Source organism: Populus euphratica, unplaced genomic scaffold (assembly GCF_000495115.2).
Source record: "Populus euphratica unplaced genomic scaffold, PopEup_1.0 scaffold2.1, whole genome shotgun sequence".
In the NCBI taxonomy this organism is placed as follows: Eukaryota; Viridiplantae; Streptophyta; class Magnoliopsida; order Malpighiales; family Salicaceae; genus Populus; species Populus euphratica.
Window position 1 is genome coordinate 147671 of NW_011499846.1, and position 17260 is coordinate 164930.

Below are 17260 nucleotides of genomic sequence, written 5' to 3' on the forward strand. Positions count from 1 at the left end.
AATAAAAATATATTATTTTAATATATTTTAAAATGAAAAATATTTTAAAAAGCAACCACAATTACATTCTCAAATATTTCCATATAGCTATTTTAGTATATTTTTTAATTTAATTTAATTTTAATTATTAAAATAACTATTAATTTCTTCTTCTTGACTTATCCTTCGAGAATAGTAGACAAATAATAAAATTAGACTTAAAATTTATCTGTGTTTTCTGAATTGGGCATTTCATGCTATTTTTTGAACGGAAGTTGGCAATTCAAAATTTCAGATACTTTTTTATTTTAAATTAATTTTTTAAATTATTTTGATATAAAAATAAATTTTAAAAAATAAAATATTAATAATGACTATTTAGGGGTACTGTTGTCATCTACTAGCAGATAAATTAAATAGTTGGGTCGATAGCTGCTTGTCATAAGAACGCATTTCCGAATTGCGATCCTCCGATAAGAAGGCACCCCATAAATACGGCATATCTTGAAAACGAAACCGTTTTGTTGTCATTCAAAGTTTTCATGTCATCTTCTCTACTTCTGCAAAACGCCAGTCTGCTGCAACAAATTTTTACGAATCAAAGTACCCTAACTTTTTAAATTCAAACCCTAACTCTTTTGCTTTATTCAAATGCCGCCTAAAGTAGAGAAGCAGCAACCGATGAATGTAGTAGAAATCGCAAGTAGCGATGACGAAGTCGATATTGGTCCTCCGCCAGGTATGCCACGCAAAACGACGCCGTCGTCTTCAAAGTCGAGAAGACAGCAGCCGCAAAAGCAGCAGCAGCAAAAACAGCAGCAGCAGCAGCAACAAGATAGTAGCTCGGAAGCAATAGCGGTACCGGTGCCTGCGTATCAGAGTCTGGATTGTCGAAGTTTCTGGAAAGCGGGAGCGTATGACGTGGGTCCCATAGCGAGCAAGGCCCCTGCTCAAGGTTTACAGTGTCGCATGTTTTTTTTTAAATTTTTTTTTGCTATGGGAAATGTGATTTTGATTTTCCAATTTTTGGTTTGGTTTGGTTTTATTTTTAGGTCAATTGGAGCATGCAAGAGTGCACCCTAAGTTTTTGCATTCTAATGCAACTTCTCACAAATGGGCTTTTGGAGGTAATTTTTTGTTTTGTTTTGATTTTTTAAAATTCCACGATAGCAAAAAAAAATTGGCTCAATTTTATGATGTGCATGTTATGATTAGTTAAGTTTAAATCAAGATTATTTTAAGGGGAAAGGAAGGATCTTTTAGCCGCATTAGTTGTGAAGGTGAAGATTTCTTGCGTGTATTAGAGTGTTTCCGCTATTGTATGCTAATAAAGTGAAAAACTAGTCAGTATTTTATTTTTTTCTTTATCATAATGTTTTGATGTTGGTATTTGTAAATTTTTGATGGCAGCAATTGCTGAGCTTTTGGATAATGCTGTTGATGAGGTATGGTATTAGACTATGAGTCATGTTTTGTTTTTCCTCAGCTGGGTCTGTGGAACTACATAAGTTATCAATTTATTCCAACAATGAAACAAATGTAGCATTGATGATATAGTATATACTGACTATGAATTACATTAATTCCACAAATTCGAATTCCTGTGGTTTCAGGTTCATAATGGTGCAACCTTTGTGAAGGTTGATAAAATTGATATCATGAAAGACAACTCTCCTGCTCTACTTTTCCAAGGTTTGTATCCATATGAATAAGGGATTGCCTTTGGGATATGGCATATGCTGTCAAGCATCTGCTTTCTTCTGATTATAAAAAGCACGTCAGGAATGTGCAACGTTCTGTGCAGATGATGGTGGTGGAATGGATCCTGATGGTATCCGGAAATGCATGAGTTTGGGTTATTCTTCCAAGAAATCAAATACAACAATTGGACAATGTAACTGTCAAATCGCTCTATTTATTTATCTTTTGGCTGGATTGCTTGACATAATTTTATTATCTTATATGATTATCCTGTTGTTTTCCTTCTTTTCCTATTTTATTATTTTTCTTTCTCGTGTCATATTTTCAAGTTTTTGGTTTTACTATTCCATCAAAGTTGATGCTACTACTTGCATACCTAGATTTTCTCCTATATATGCTCTAGATGATTTCTTGGGAAAAACATATAATTATCCATTTTTCAAAAGAAATTGATGCTTAAAATTCTGAAGTCAGCATCATCCTAAGGCACCCTTCAATACTCTAAAAGTAACCTCAGATCCTAGGTTGAACTTGACAAAAGCTAATTAGATAGAGTACGGTTGCAGTTTTAGGGAGTTGAAACTCAATCCAGATAAGGACTCATCTTTTTCAGCGAGGTAGCTTTATTGGAGGTTGGGGAGGAAGGAACCTTGAAAGAGGTGACCCTGAATACATATGGAGAGTGTAAACCATATGCATGTGGGTGGGAACTTTGTGATGATAATCATTTGCAATGAAATGATATTTTTGATATTTTCATGTCAGTGGGTTTGTCAGAGTGAGTTTATAGATCCACTCCTGCTGAAGTGATATGCGCAAAGGAATGAGGAAAGCAAGTTTGAATTTGTAAAGAGTAGGTTTTAGGCTCTGAAGATTTGTCCTCATACATTTTATTGATATTATGTTGAGGTCAAGTTTCACGTAGTTCTAAGGAATCCAAAAATCCTATTAGCTCATAATTGAAAAAAAGGAGTCAAATATATAAAATGTATTCATTAACTTAGGTCAATTTCTTTATGGCATTTTATTAGATTTAATTGTTTGATTTTCTAGTGGAACTTCAGGTGCTTCCCAATAGAAGTTAAATTGTTATTTTTTTCAGATGGTAATGGATTCAAGACAAGCACTATGCGGCTAGGTGCTGATGTTCTTGTTTACAGCTGTGCAACTCGTGCAGGGTATTTCCCCCACCCCCTTTTCTCTTTGATTCATGTAGCATGCCTTTGTTATTTTAACTGTAACTTGATCATTTTGATTTTGTCCATTGCATGGAATCTTTGAACACATTTTCTTTCTTGATCAATCTTTTCTCTTCGAATCAGATGTTTTTGGTTCTACCTCAAGTACTTTGTATATCTGTTGAGATGAATCTGCTTTGTCAGTTTATCTGTAAAATAATGGGATAATGATTGATAAAGTGACACTAGTGCACAAAAAGTTCGTGATTGCATTTCCAAATGTAGGATTGAGTCATGTCTATTGTAAATTAGGGTACTATTTCCCTCCTTTTTTAGGGCTACCTTGGTGAGCATTGTCCTTCATGATTTCCTTTCAATTTTATATCTTTGAGGAAAAAGAATTTGCATGAGATGCTATTTTGAGTAAATAATTGTAATCTGAAGTAGAATCCATAATGCATTCTGCATGTTTTCCTTCTTTCCTGCCATGCCTTTGTTTATTTTATAAATGTGTTCGTATTTATAAACCTTATCATTTATCTTTCACCCTTTCCCCTTTATGCATAAACTGGCACCCATCACTGTTAGTGGTAAAACTACATGCTACTTATTGAATTTGAGTTTTTAAGTTCAAGATTGTTTGACATCTTCTTTGTATGAACATTTGTCTTTTAGCAAAGCAACTCAAAGCATTGGTCTATTATCCTACACCTTTTTACGAAAAACAGGGCAGGATGACGTTATTGTTCCAATGGTAGTTCTTCCTACTTTAATGTTCAATTTTCTATTTAAAGCACAAGTTTGCTAAGTTTGTTTGATGTTTTTGATCTTCTAATTTTTGGCTTTGCTTACCTTCAGATTGATTTCGACATTTCTGGCAACTGGGCAGAGCCAATACTTTATGGCTCACAAGATGATTGGTCTTCTAACTTGAAAACAATCCTTGAATGGTCTCCATTCACTTCAAAGGAGGAGCTCATGCAACAGGTTAGTTAGAAAATTCTATCCAGTAAAATGTAAATTCTTTATGGTCTGTATCTTTATAAGTACTACCTAGGAGGTTGATGTCACATTGTCCTTTTAGTGCTACACTTCTTATGACTATCAGAATTTGCTTGCTCAATCCAATTTCTATCAGCAGTTTGTCTTGTATATTCACAAATGATCTTCAAGTGGCTTTGGAATGGAGCTTGTCTTCTTCTTTTGGGGAGGTTGGAACAAGTTGTTTGGGATATTGAGCTGAATTATCATGTAGGAAATGCTTTCTCCTGATCTGTTTGGCCCTTGACTTGTATCCCTGTGGTTTCTTATAGGGAAAAGGACACCAGTTGCCAACACAATTATTTCCTCTTTGAACATCCTATTTATCCTGTTTTGATTTGAATATAATTTAAAAGGATATGAAGTGAAACTGATGGAGACTATGTCTTCTGAACATCTTGAGTGTGCATTTATGAATTATAATTCCAAAGAATTAGAATCATAATTTTTTTTCCCCTTGCTTCCACCATTACCTCTCCCATCTAAGTAACTGCTGGTTCCTCTGCCCTAAAATAGGAAAATATGCTTGCTGCTGTCACCACTTTTGTTATTACATACATAACATTTGAAGGCAATTAGATAGCAATCATTTTATACCTTTTGGATGCAACCTACATGCTTCTTCCCCTCACTTGTTTGTCTCTTATTCATCAGTTTGAGGATATTGGCCGGCATGGTACGAAAATAATAATATACAACTTATGGTTAAATGACGAGGGCATTTATGAATTGAGTTTTGACGATGACGAAGAGGTATGCTGTTTTTATGTTTGTTGGATGCTGACAATTTTGCAATAATTTTCTTAACGTATTTTATTTATATTTTTCTTTGTTTTGTTTGGTATGACATGAAGATGTACTCAGTTTATTGCATTAAAATGTAATGGATATTGACCATAAATTTGTATGCAGCATATGGATGGTTTTATTTTATTGCACAAGTTTTACTGTATTTGTAAAATATTTCAATGCCTTGGCTCTTCTAGCAAAGAGGTTCCAGTCATCCCAAAATTTTAAGATCTTAGGATGGAAAGCTTAGGCATCCAAATATGCTTGTTAAACATATATTTATTGGACAAACATGCAAACTAAGCACTTTAATTTGAAATGTTTATGTTAGATACGTCCTTGTAGTTTGATGGCATTGGATAATCAGTGGTTATTTTTGTAGTTTGATGGCATAGGACGATCAATGGTTATTTTTATTTGCTTTTAAATTTGAATGCAAAGTTATGATTGCTTAATTTAATTAGTTTTGACTGGATTCGCTCTTGATGCTGCTCTCAAGCATGAAAAATCATTCCTTCCCTCCTTCCCTCCTTCTTTCCTTCTTTTCTTTCTTTATTTTTTTTTGTCCTGGAAAAGTATGGATGACTTTAGATGAATCAACTATTGTGCATATTACAGGTACTTGTGCTTTAATGCACGAGATTCTCTTGTTGATTTTGATGATACATGATCTATGGTGGGAATATATAAGAAATTGATTTTAAAAGCATCCATGAATGCCTTTTTATATTTGATGTAGGATATACGTCTGAGAGATGAAGCTAATCATGGTCAGACAAAACTACACAAAAAAGCAGTTGAACTTCGATCTCATATTTCTTATTGCATCCGTTATTCATTAAGGGTAACCTTTTAAATTTGTCATTTCTGTATTAGCTTATATTCTCCAGTATTACTTGGTTGACTTGTATTATTTCTTCCTGCTAGGCTTATGCTTCGATTTTGTACCTAAGAAAATTCACAAATTTCAGCATTGTGCTGAGGGGGAAGCCTGTCCAGCAGTTTAATATTGTAGATGACTTGAAATATTCAAAAACAGTGTCATACAAGCCTCAGGTTGGAACAATAAAAGAGGTAAGATGCATGGTCTATAGGGGAGTATAAATATTCCTTTTCTTCTTTTGTATCTGCTACAATTGTTTGTGATGCAAGCTGCATAATGCGCCCTAGGTTCTATGAGAATCGGAGAGGTTTGGTGGGGGGTTCTCATTTCTAATGCATTTCCTTGTAATGTTCTTCTAAACAAGTTTATTGATGTTTTTCTAATACAAAATAAGAAGAGTGAGTGAGTACATGTAGGGAATATCTTATGATTGTTATAAATGCTATGAGCTAAAAAGATTCTCTGGGCAGATTTTGGATATCTGAGAAGATAAGTTCTGTTGCCTTCCCAAAAGCTGCTATTTACCAAGGCAGATTCACTGCCTTCTCTTTGAATGAGGAGAACGAAGGATTAGTGGGAGGACTTTCAAGTATAAAGGTTGAAAAGCCTTTGTCTAGAGCATTGGGAAGGGACTGGCTTAAGTCATGCTGGTTTGTTTGTGTCAATTCAACCATGTCATCTACCAGATTTTTCTGTTTACCTGTTTGTATGTAAACTAGAAACGAAACTAATTGTCAATAGCTCAAACATTGGGTTCTGTGATATTCTTACTAAATTGATGCCCATAGTGGTATGGTAAAGGGTTCTGTGATATTCTTAATAAATTGATGCCCATTGTGGTATGGTAAAAGAAAAATCAACATGTATCATATTATGTTTAGATGATGTAGATATCACCCTAAAAAAATAAAAATAAAAAGTAAAGCTTTTTTCTAGTTTTCTGCAATTGAGAATGTTATTGAGATAATAAAAGAATTTATAATCTTTTGGCATCTAGTGAAAAATAAAAAAAGCATGTATGTCATTGATGTAGGATCTCAAAATTGTCTGTTTTGGTGTTCGCGACGACCAGGTTTTCAGGCAGACACTGGCTGCAGTGTTAAAATGTTTCTATGATGACAGTGTACATATGAGCCAATATATGACCAACTAAATTTTTGTTGGAGTACTTTTGCTGATTTGTTGAACGTGAATTATTTACACAAATATGTGAAGAAAAGTGTTGGAGGCATAGGTCTTATGTTCTTATTTGTTCATTTATTTTGGGTGGTGGGGGGTTGCATTAGGTCACTGTGGAGACAACGGTTGGTTTCATTAAAGAGGCTCCTGCTCTTTCTGTTTCTGGATTCAATGTGTACCATAAAAATCGACTCATCAGGGTATGCCTTTTTTTTTCCTCCCATTTTTTTCATGTAGTTTGATGCATCCTTTGTATATTTTCCTACTGGTGCATTCCATGGGAAAAACTGCATAACATGGAAGATTTTAAACTCTTTATGTAACATGTTTTGAAGTTCAGCCACTATATTGTTTTGAAAGTAGCAAAAACATGCGAAACTTTTGAGTACCTGTTCTCCTTGCATTAGAAATGCCTATGGATTGGATAAAAGCAAATCAGCAACATGGTTATTATGCAACTCATTGGTTGGTCTTTTTGCAATATTGCAGCCCTTCTGGAAAGTCACTGGTGATGCTGCAGTAAAAGGAAACGGTGTTGTTGGTATTCAAACTTTTCTCTCAATCTCTGTTGTCTAATGTTTTTCCTTGAATTGTCATCTACTTACTGCTTTCTGATTATAGGAGTTCTTGAAGCAAATTTTATAGAACCGGCACATGATAAGCAGGATTTTGAGAGGTCGTCGTTGTATATTCGATTGGAAGCTAGACTGAAACAGATGGTTATGGATTACTGGTTTGTTACTGTATATTCACTTCTTGCAGTTTGCAAATCTTGGAAATTGTTGGGGGGAGAATGCATGTGTAGTAATTATTTCCTTTTTTTCCTTTTTCATGGGGGAGAGGAAGGTGTCCTTGAAATCTTTGCTGAGATATTTTTGCACTGTTGGAAATGACTTATTTTGTGTCTCAATATTGAAAGATTGGCTTGCAAACTGCAATACTCGCTTTGCCTTCTGTTGGTCCTGTGAAGCATCTTTAGAAAATCCTATTTAATGACACGGGGCTTCTCTTCTATTCTTTTTTTCAATTTACCTTACCCTGCTGGCTCTGCTGGATTTGTGCCTTGACTGACACCAAAAGAACTCAACATAAGCTCTAACTGGGATTATGTGTGCATAAATAGAAACAAGTTTGGCAGAAACTCTAGATGGGATTGTTACATTTTTTGGATTGGGTTTTGCTGAGTCTTGAGTATAATACAAAGGAAATAAAATTCTGGAATGGTATTAATGAATTTAGGGGCAAAGTTCAAATCATTGGATTACTACAGGCAACGAGGCAGTTGTGAACTTGTGAATTGAATAGTTGTGTTGCTAAGATATTCAAAGCCTTGAACTGCTTGTTGTGGCTGTACTTTTCAACTATATTGCAATAGTTTTTATTTGTTGTAAGCGTTCATTTGCAATCATCAAGAAAGAATAAAGGATATACAACAGGGTTATTAACTAATTTATTTATGTGAGCTGTGTTTGAATGCTTATGTACAGGACAAGGAATCTAAACTTGAGTGCTTTTTTTATTTTTTTTGAGACAGGAAACGCCATTGTCACTTGCTTGGAATTCTGCCTCCTGGTGTGAAATCACTTGATATTCAAAAGCAAGGTGCAGTTAAAACACAAAAGCAATTGCCTACTAACCGGCATAGCATTGATCTTCCAACTAATGAAGAGGAAATGCATCTGGATCAACCTATCACTAGGAGCAATAGGCACCTTGGAAGCACCGGCCAGAGTGATTTAACTGTGGAAGAGTCCATTATTGGGTTGGCAGCTGTAAGTGATTCATCTCACCCTTTTCTTACTGCATATTTCTTTGACCCTTTGCATCTGCTCACCATAGGCGCATGCAGACTGACTTACAAGAAGTTCTTTCATTAACATTCTTGGCCATTGACACTCAAAACTGTTTGGTAGAGACTCAATCCATAGCTAAATTGTCACCCAATCATTTCAAACCAGGGCGGGTGGCTTTTAAGTTCTAGGTGTCTACACTTGGTACTTTTAACTTTGCTTTTAAGTAAAGCGCCTGAAAGCAGGAAAAAAAGAGTTGGGACAAACAATCAACATGTCCAGAAGAATGATTACCTGGTTTTAAACAACTTGCTGTCTGAACATCATTAATATGTTAACATTCATGGTTCATTGCCTCTTTTTGCAGGGATCTTACAATGGAGTTATATCTGATGATGGTCTTGGATCTAAGCCAATTGATCAGATATGTGAAGAGAACATCGAACTTTTTATGAGGTGCATATTTTATACTCAATCTGGAAGTTCAGAATGTAGCATCATGCCTTAATTGACTGCGCTCTATTATCTGCATGCTGTTTTCAAATCAAGCTCTGGGAAATTATAAATGGAATATGCCTCTGTTGTTAAGGACATGATTGTTTTTTCCTTCGGAGGTAGCTTGACAGCCAAAGAAGAGGCCAAAAATGTTACCAGTTCTAAAATTTGGTATTGTAGATAATTACGTGTGTCTGTGTTTGAGTGTGCGTGTGAGATCCATTTCTGATGAAATGTCCAATGCCATTTAGACCTTTCATACAGTGAACTACTGAAATCTTACTTAAATTTAACAGTTTACTTATAATGTTAGTGCTTTTCTTGATTTTTCTGCTGTCCTATACTTTCTGGTCAATAAATCACACCTAATACCCTACCTTCTACAGGTGTGAAGAATACGCAAAGAAGGAGACTGAATTGATACAAACGGTAGGTAGAGTTGGCATCGCATCACCTTCGGTCTTGACTTAAAAATTCTGTAAATCACGACTAAGTTTTGAAGTTTGAAAAGCAATTTCAAGTAATTTATTTATTGGTCAAATATCAGGTTGAAGAATTAGAGAAAGAGTTGGAACAAGCCAAGAGGAAGTGTGCTCAACTTGCTTCGCACCTGGAGACTAAAAGGAAACAAAAGATCATGCAGCAACAATGTTAAAAGGTCGCATGAAGTGATCCTCCTCCTATCACTGATCCCTCGATCGGGCGCGCCAAGGTTCAGCTATGATATTGGGCATTGTTGTCATGGTATTAGGCTCCATTTTTTTCGTGATTCGAGACTGATTCTTGTCATCTACCAAAATCATGTTTCATCTAGTTAGTTTGTACATATGGTGGTGGTTTAGACCTCCGCTGAGATGGACAGAAACCTGGACTCGAATTATTCCAGAGTATATAAATTTTCGAAGTTTCTTACTTGGAAGTTTTCATCTTTGACTTCCTCCGCTGAGATGGACAGAAACCTGGACCCGAATTATTCCAGAGTATATAAATTTTGGAAGTTTTCATCTTTGACCTGGTTTAAGAACTCTTGATTCAATACTACCATATGATCACATCGAGGTGGAAATTGTTCGGCATAACTTTTTGTAGCCGCCCGTGATTGTAAAAATAATCATTCTGTAAAGGTGATGGGGCATTGCAAGACGTGTAGTCCATTAACAAACGACATGTCGTTTAACTTTTCGCTGAGCCAACTGAACTTCTTAAACAGTTCATTACTCGGCCTCCAACCAAAAGGGGTCTGCAATGCATGAGCGAGCGAGGGAGTGAGGTGAGGGTGGAATAACGAACATTCTCAGTCTTGATCTACCAGCACGATACAAAAGCCGGGAATCGGATTCAATTCCATCCAAAATGAGAAAACGCGTTCCTTAAAATAATCGCTATTTCTAACCCCCAATTAACAGAAATTTCATCCTTTTTCTTTTTAAATACAGCACGAAGGAGATTTCTCTTTCAGAGAGACATGGTTTCATTTAACCGATGAATATCCAATCAAATGCGAGACTGACCGTCTCCCCCACGCCGATTGTTTCCGGTCTTAATGGCGACGGCGAGAAAGAAATTCTTGTCGCCACTCACGACGCCAAAATCCAGGTCCCGATTCTGGTGCTAATGACTTGTCATTTTTTATGTTTCCGATCTTAATGGCGACGGGAAGAAAGAAATTCTTGTCGCCACTCCCGACGCCAAAATCCAGGTGCCGATTCTGGTGCTAATGACTTGTCGTTTTTAAAATTTCTGTTTTAGCCATAATTCTTGTATGCTTCTATTTTAGTATTTTTTGCACAAATTGTGAAAACTACTCTTGCTTACTTCTTGGATTTTGAAAACATGTCCTCTTATCTTTTTAATTTTTCTCGTTTTGGGTTTGTATGTGTTTTAGGTGGTGGGGCCGCGTTTGAGGAGAGTAGATGAGGGGTTTAGTGAAGCAAGATTGTTAAAGGAACTATCACTATTGCCTGATAAAACACGGGTTGCGGCAGGTAGACGTGCGGTGGCAATGGCTACTGGTGTAATTGATAGGAGATATAAGGAAGGGCATCCGTTAAAGCAAGTTTTGGTTGTTGTAACCTCATGGTGGTCTGTTATGTGCTTTGATCATAACCTTAAGAAGCTTTGGGAAACTAATTTGCAGGTTCTGAATGTCGTTATCATTAGTGGTCTTGAGTATTTGTTTTTTTAATGTTGTTTGCTCACTCTTTCACATTTTATTTGTCCTTCTTGCAAAATGAATTAAGTTGGTCCTTTCTTTTGTGTTCAGGAGGATTTTCCGCATAATGCATATCATAGGGAGATTGCCATATCAATAAGTAACTTTACATTGAAGCATGGGGATTCTGGATTGGTTATTATTGGCGGGAAAATGGAAATGCAGCCACGTGTATGCTAGTTGTGATTTTGCATTCTCAGCATTTCATGTTTTTATCTTCTTCCATACACTTGATTGTCTTATTGGAAAAAGAAAAACAAGAAGTAACTTAATTTTAAAAATTGGAACATATCGTGGGCCTAACTTTAATGATTACCAGTCAAATCAATTGCATGGTTAATGCATTGGATTTCAATTTTGGAAAGACAGAATTGTATTTCAGGCCCACTTATAAGTCAATTTTCTCTTTGAAGTCCTGTTCATATGCCCGCTCTAGAGTGAATGTTGCTTATAAATGTTTCTTATTTTTACCAATGTAATATATGCATTGTCTGATGCAATCCTTGCTAATCAGATTGTTGGTTCTTGAATAGTCTTATGTTTTTGATAGATTGAAACCAAACTTCCTTCAACAACTTGCTGGCATCATCTATTTTATAGAGCTACTGTAAGATTATATGTGTTTTATGTGCTATTTCAGATTTATTCAGATCCTTTTGAAGAAATTGGCATGGCAGAGAAAAATGCTGAGCAGCATAGAAGCAGGGCCAGTGAGAAAGAGGTATGGACATTCCTGGCATATTCTTTTGACAATGTGATTCACATTCTTGCAACTTGATCTATTTTCGAATAAGCCTAGCAACCATATTGAAAAATCCTAAAGTGATGGTATTTTTAGATCCATAAGTGGGCCAACCTGTTGAATGTTGCGTGCAAGTTCTAAATGGATATAAACTTCCTGATCATTCTTCTCTGACTATTGAGAAAGAACCTGTCTTCCTTACAGATATTTTGATTCTGTTGTCATTGTAAGCTACTGATTTTTCCTTTCTTTAATACATGATCAATGCAAACTAGCAATAACAAGTTCTTGTTGTTCTCCTTTTCTTTTTTTGCTGGCATCTGGGTAATTATGCATTGCTTTTTGTATCCTTGGTAGTCATCAGAGAACTCTGGAACTGTGAATCTGCACCATTTTGCCTTGTATGCTTTTGCTGGTCGAACTGGTGCCCTTCGATGGAGCGGAAAGAATGAGGTGACATATATTCTAAACACTTGTTCTTAGTTTTCTTGCATAATCTTTGTTAATCATCAATTGTTTTATGGAACTGTCATTTTGATTCATGCCCCTTACCTTTTACTCATTTAGGAAGGGAAATCTTGTTCATTATTTAGTAGGCCGCAACTACTTGGAACGTCCAGTTTTGAAACCTGAATATTTGGGTGTTCCAATATTACATTGTTCTAGAGTTAAAGAATGCATCAGCAGGGTGATCACAAAGTTGCATTTTGTTTTACTCTTGACATTGTTATTTTTTATGCACAAATTTCCTTTGTTCTTCAAAAAATTTCTCTAAGCATACGCATAACTACAAGCTTGATGTGCATGCTTTAAACAGTCGCCATCCAGGAGAGGTAGCTTTCAACTCAAGGCAGATAAAAAACTTTCATTTTTGTGCTTTTAGAACATTGAAGCGCAGTCTTCAGACGCTGCATCACAGTTGATTCCACAACATAACTACAAGCTTGATGTGCGTGCTTTAAACAGTCTCCATCTGGGAGAGATAGCTTTCAACTCAAGGCAGATACAAAACAATAGATTCATGTTATTGATAACAACACGCTGTACCGAAAAAAGAAAAAGAAAAGAAGGTAAAAAACAAAAGCTGAAATCAACCCTGCAAAAATTTATTTAAAGTAGGATAAGCGTCTGATAATTTCCATTTTTTTTTTAAGCTAAGTGTTCTGAGGCATGGTACGCCTTAGTTTGAAGGCAGGGGATTTAGGGAATCAATCCTTGCAGTTATGCTACATCACTGGGTAAGAATGCCAGAAAATGTTGTTATGCATTTGATTCATCATCTTGTTTTATTGTATTTTATTATATATATATATTAGAGGGAGTTATTCACAGCACATTCATTCATCTCTGTATCAGGATAGGAGAGAAGATACTGTGTTGCAGCTATCGCACTTTAGGTGCCATAAAAGAAAACATAAAAAAAAAATCTAATGGAAAGACAACAAACTACCCTTTCCACAAGCCTGAGGAAAACCATCCTCCTGGAAAAGACTTAACAAAGAAAATTTCAAACCTGATTGGGGAAGCTGCAAAATATGCTGGCTCAACAAAATCAAAGAAGGCAAGATCTGCTGATAACCTTACCAACTGGATTTTGATAGTAGCAACAATCATTATATACCATTGGCTTTATTTCATAGTGGTTATGTCTTTACCCCAAAAGCTTAGGCAGGATTTATTACACAAACATGTGCCTTTGAAAGATGATCAAAATTTGTCATTAATTTATGCTCGACACTTTTTAGCATGTGTTCAGTAAGTCATTTAAATAACTTCTTTCACTTGAAACTTTGACTCTTTTTTATGATTTACCGGGATTTGAAAGCTTGACTATGTGCCTTTGATACAAGCTTTTTGCCACTCAAGTGTGAAATCCTCTGAAAAACCTTCTCTGGCTCCTATTTCTGTAGGATGGCTGGAGGCTACTTAATAATTACTCCCCTTAGTTGAGCATATTGGTTTCATTAAAAGAACTAGAAGTGATATGGATATAACTTTGCCTGTGCGGGGATGGCATTATGTTGCTGGTGTTTGTGAATTATGATTTTGAATTGCCATGTCTATTCTATCACACCTCTTAGGATTATGTCTGGAATTTTTCCAGGGAATAATTGTACTCCATTCTTCTTTTGTGCTTTTATATGAACCTTTTACTCGATGAAAACTTTTTACCTGAAAACCTGTAGATTTGCATAAGCAATGCTACTTAGTTTGCCTTGCTTCATATACGAGTCAACCGTCCAAATTTAGCTATTCAGTGTTTGATAAATGATGTTAGTCTATTATACTATGTTGCTGCAGCCATCCCAATATATTCCAACCATAACAAACTACACTCAGCTTTGGTGACTTCCTAATGTTGTTGTGGCTCATCAAAAAGAAGGAATAGAAGCTGTTCATTTGGCATCCGGCCGCACCCTGTGTAAGGTGTGCGATTGTTTCTTTCATCTGTACAAGTGTATTTTCTATTGTCTCTTGGATTATGATATATGCTCCAAATATGCTCTCTCTGAAATACATATTATATGATATGCCCTAAATCTTTTGCTTTTTGTGGAATGCTTTGTTCCCGTGCCATGAAAACATTTCTCAATTGACCCAGACCACAACAGTATAGTTTGCTGTGGTTGGTAATTGGAAATGAGCTTGCAAAATCCCATCTAGTTTTGTGCTATTCATCATTTATGTCCATGGCCAATCTGAAAACTCTTTTTGTTAAACCTTTTCTTTTGTTTATAGATTCAAGGTATGGGGGTGAGTTTAAGGCTTTTTTCATGCAAGAAAACTTGACACAACAGAAGACTCAAATACACAGATAAAACAAAGACCTGTTTAAGGCATTTATTGGGAAAGGTTGGCTAGATTTATGTGTGTTCATTGTAGCAGTTTACATTTCCATCTCCTCAGGCTGTTGGAGGAAATGGAGTTGAGCAGACTGTTGTTAGTGGATCGATGGAAGTGTTGCAACCATGTTGGGCTGTTGCAACTTCAGGTGTGCCAGTGTGAGAGCAACTTTTCAATGCTTCTATATGTCATCATCATTCACCACTCAACTGATTCCAACATGGAGATTTCAGCAGAAATTTTGGTCGGACTGATGTATCTTCTTTAGAGGTGGAAACCCCTATTCTCATCCCAAGAGGTGATGGCCATAGGCATCGCAAGGGGAGTCATGGTGATGTTGTCTTCTTAACAAATCGAGGGGAGGTATGCTTTAATCCGGACCTAGCTTCTTTTTTTTAGATATCAGAAGTTGTTGAAGGAGTGCTGTTCCTTCACCTTTACTGTAGTATTTGAATTAACACTATTTGGTTTCGGGAGTGAGGAGTTTCCATGCTGTGGTATCAATACATCAGTAAGGACGCTCTCGTCTTTGCCCTGTTATTGCAATAAGAAGATTGAGAAATGTACCTTTTCTTTCAGGTGACATCATACTCCCCTGGCCTGCATGGTCACGATGCTGTTTGGCATTGGCAAATATCGACAGGTGCTGCATGGGCAAACCTTCCTTCTCCATCTGGGATGATGGAAGGTGGTATGGTGGTCCCCACATTGAAGGCATTTTCTTTGCGTGCACGTGAAAATCAACAAATGATTCTCGCAGCTGGTGATCAAGAGGCTTCAGTTATATCTCCTGGAGGGATCGGTTGATCTTCCTGCACCACCCACCCATGCTCTGATCTGCGAGGATTTCTCAAATGATGGACTTACTGACCTAATTGTTGTGACATCAAATGGGGTGTATGGCTTTGTCCAGACTACGTCACCAGGTGCCCTCTTCTTCAGCACACTGGTTGGTTGCCTTTTAATGGTAAGGGGAGTTATTTTTGTCACCCAACACATGAACTCCATAAAGGAGAAACGAGGCGCCTCATCTGCTGCTCGATGAAAACAGCCCTCGATGAAAATAGTGTTTTATACTTGTGGCTACCAAAGGTCACAGGCCTTGAAAGAAAAAAGAACTGCATCAAAGCACTGTTGTTGGACAGTCTTTGTAATCTGCGTAACAGGCAACTGGTCAAACAATTGCAAGGCGAAGTATCCAAAGGTTCGATGGACTTCTCTGGAATGATACTCGTCACCTGAATACCCCCCTGCTCCTACTGTAAAATGTGTACTGTAAACGTAGGGGGGATTCCTCTGAGCTGAGCCTGACATGGTTTTTAGGAAATATTGTATTAGCTTGTAACAAAAGCAAATATTCATGTTTGTTGCAGACGTTAAAAACTTTACAAGTTATTGTCAGAAGCCTTGGCTGTCAGCAAGCTCGGGTGAAATCTGACGAGGAAGGAGAATTACATATTGGTGATGGATTGTCGCCTTATTTTTTTACCCCAATGGAAGCTGTCCTTGAAGCTGAGTGGCGTAAGAGTTTTATTTGCGTTTTCTTTTCTGTTTTCCCGAGGTCACAAGAGTTAGAAATTCAAAACCTCTAGGGACTTGGGCTCTATACAACTTCTACTTTTTTCCGCAAATGTTAATTCTTCATGGAAAGACCGGCGCTGCAGTCCTGGTCTCTGTATCGAGGTCCATGTACGAGATACCGCAGTAGCCGTGTCTCTTGAGAGAGCAAGAGGTTTGTTTTCGTGTGCAGAAAACACATTTTCATCTCTCTCTCGATGCCCGTTAAGAAAGCCAAGAATTCCTCTTATTTGAAACTGTAAAGCATCGAGCTAAGAAGCGCTTACTAGTGGGTTCTCGGAGCCGTTAGGAATCTTTAGTGAAGGTACACTGAACTGAGGTGAGCCGGATTCACAGGTAAAAACATCCCCTATATTTAATAAAAACCTACAAGAACGGCAACACAGGACCCTTCTTTGAACTGTAAAGAAGACGAAGACAACCATTATAATCTGTACAGTTACAAGTCGGCCTTAATGGACATGGTGACAAGGGCCTCGATTTGTGTAGTACTGGGCCACCTGGTCTGTCAAATGATTGCCCGCGACGCATCGATTGAGAGAGGATTCATATTTCATCTCTTCAACAATCAAATGAAAACTAGGCAGCAGACAAGAGAGCATCAACAACACGAACGTGCTTCTTTGATGTGTGTTGTTCCCTCTTTGGCTGGCAGTCTCATAGGAAGATTGAATCTACAAATATTCCTCTGTTTTTTCTTTTGATTATTATTATTATATGCTTTCCGACACTGCTTTACCCGCCTCAAATCCTCCCCTTTTCCCTTGCTTTGTTAGAGATCGCCACTAGCTGAAAACTCACTGTAGTTGTAATTAAAAGAAGCTTATTCTATCCTCCGTGAGCTCTTTC

General features: G+C 36.8%; 1 protein-coding gene and 1 pseudogene across 1 annotated transcript; both read left to right on the forward strand.

Moving 5' to 3' along the window:
- The first annotated feature begins 401 nt into the window (after positions 1-401).
- On the forward strand, positions 402-9954 carry LOC105128572 (MORC family CW-type zinc finger protein 3-like). The gene is made up of 18 exons (XM_011030299.1): positions 402-934; positions 1032-1106; positions 1390-1424; positions 1593-1671; positions 1784-1873; positions 2783-2858; positions 3534-3612; positions 3717-3845; positions 4554-4652; positions 5428-5532; positions 5616-5762; positions 6858-6950; positions 7240-7291; positions 7372-7483; positions 8285-8522; positions 8908-8996; positions 9422-9464; positions 9583-9954. Exons 1-18 carry the CDS (start codon positions 631-633, stop codon positions 9688-9690), a joined length of 1953 nt encoding a protein of 650 aa, XP_011028601.1. The 5' UTR covers positions 402-630; the 3' UTR covers positions 9691-9954.
- Positions 9890-16358, forward strand: LOC105137915 (uncharacterized; annotated as a pseudogene).
- Positions 16359-17260: the final 902 nt, after the last annotated feature.

Coding starts and splice junctions, on each gene's coding strand:
- LOC105128572 (XM_011030299.1), top strand. CDS start 631: ATGCCGCCTAAAGTAGAGAAGCAGCAACCGATGAATGTAGTAGAAATC. Junction 1,425..1,592: donor TGGATAATGCTGTTGATGAG/GTATGGTATTAG, acceptor CTGTGGTTTCAG/GTTCATAATGGTGCAACCTT. Junction 2,859..3,533: donor AGCTGTGCAACTCGTGCAGG/GTATTTCCCCCA, acceptor TTTGTCTTTTAG/CAAAGCAACTCAAAGCATTG.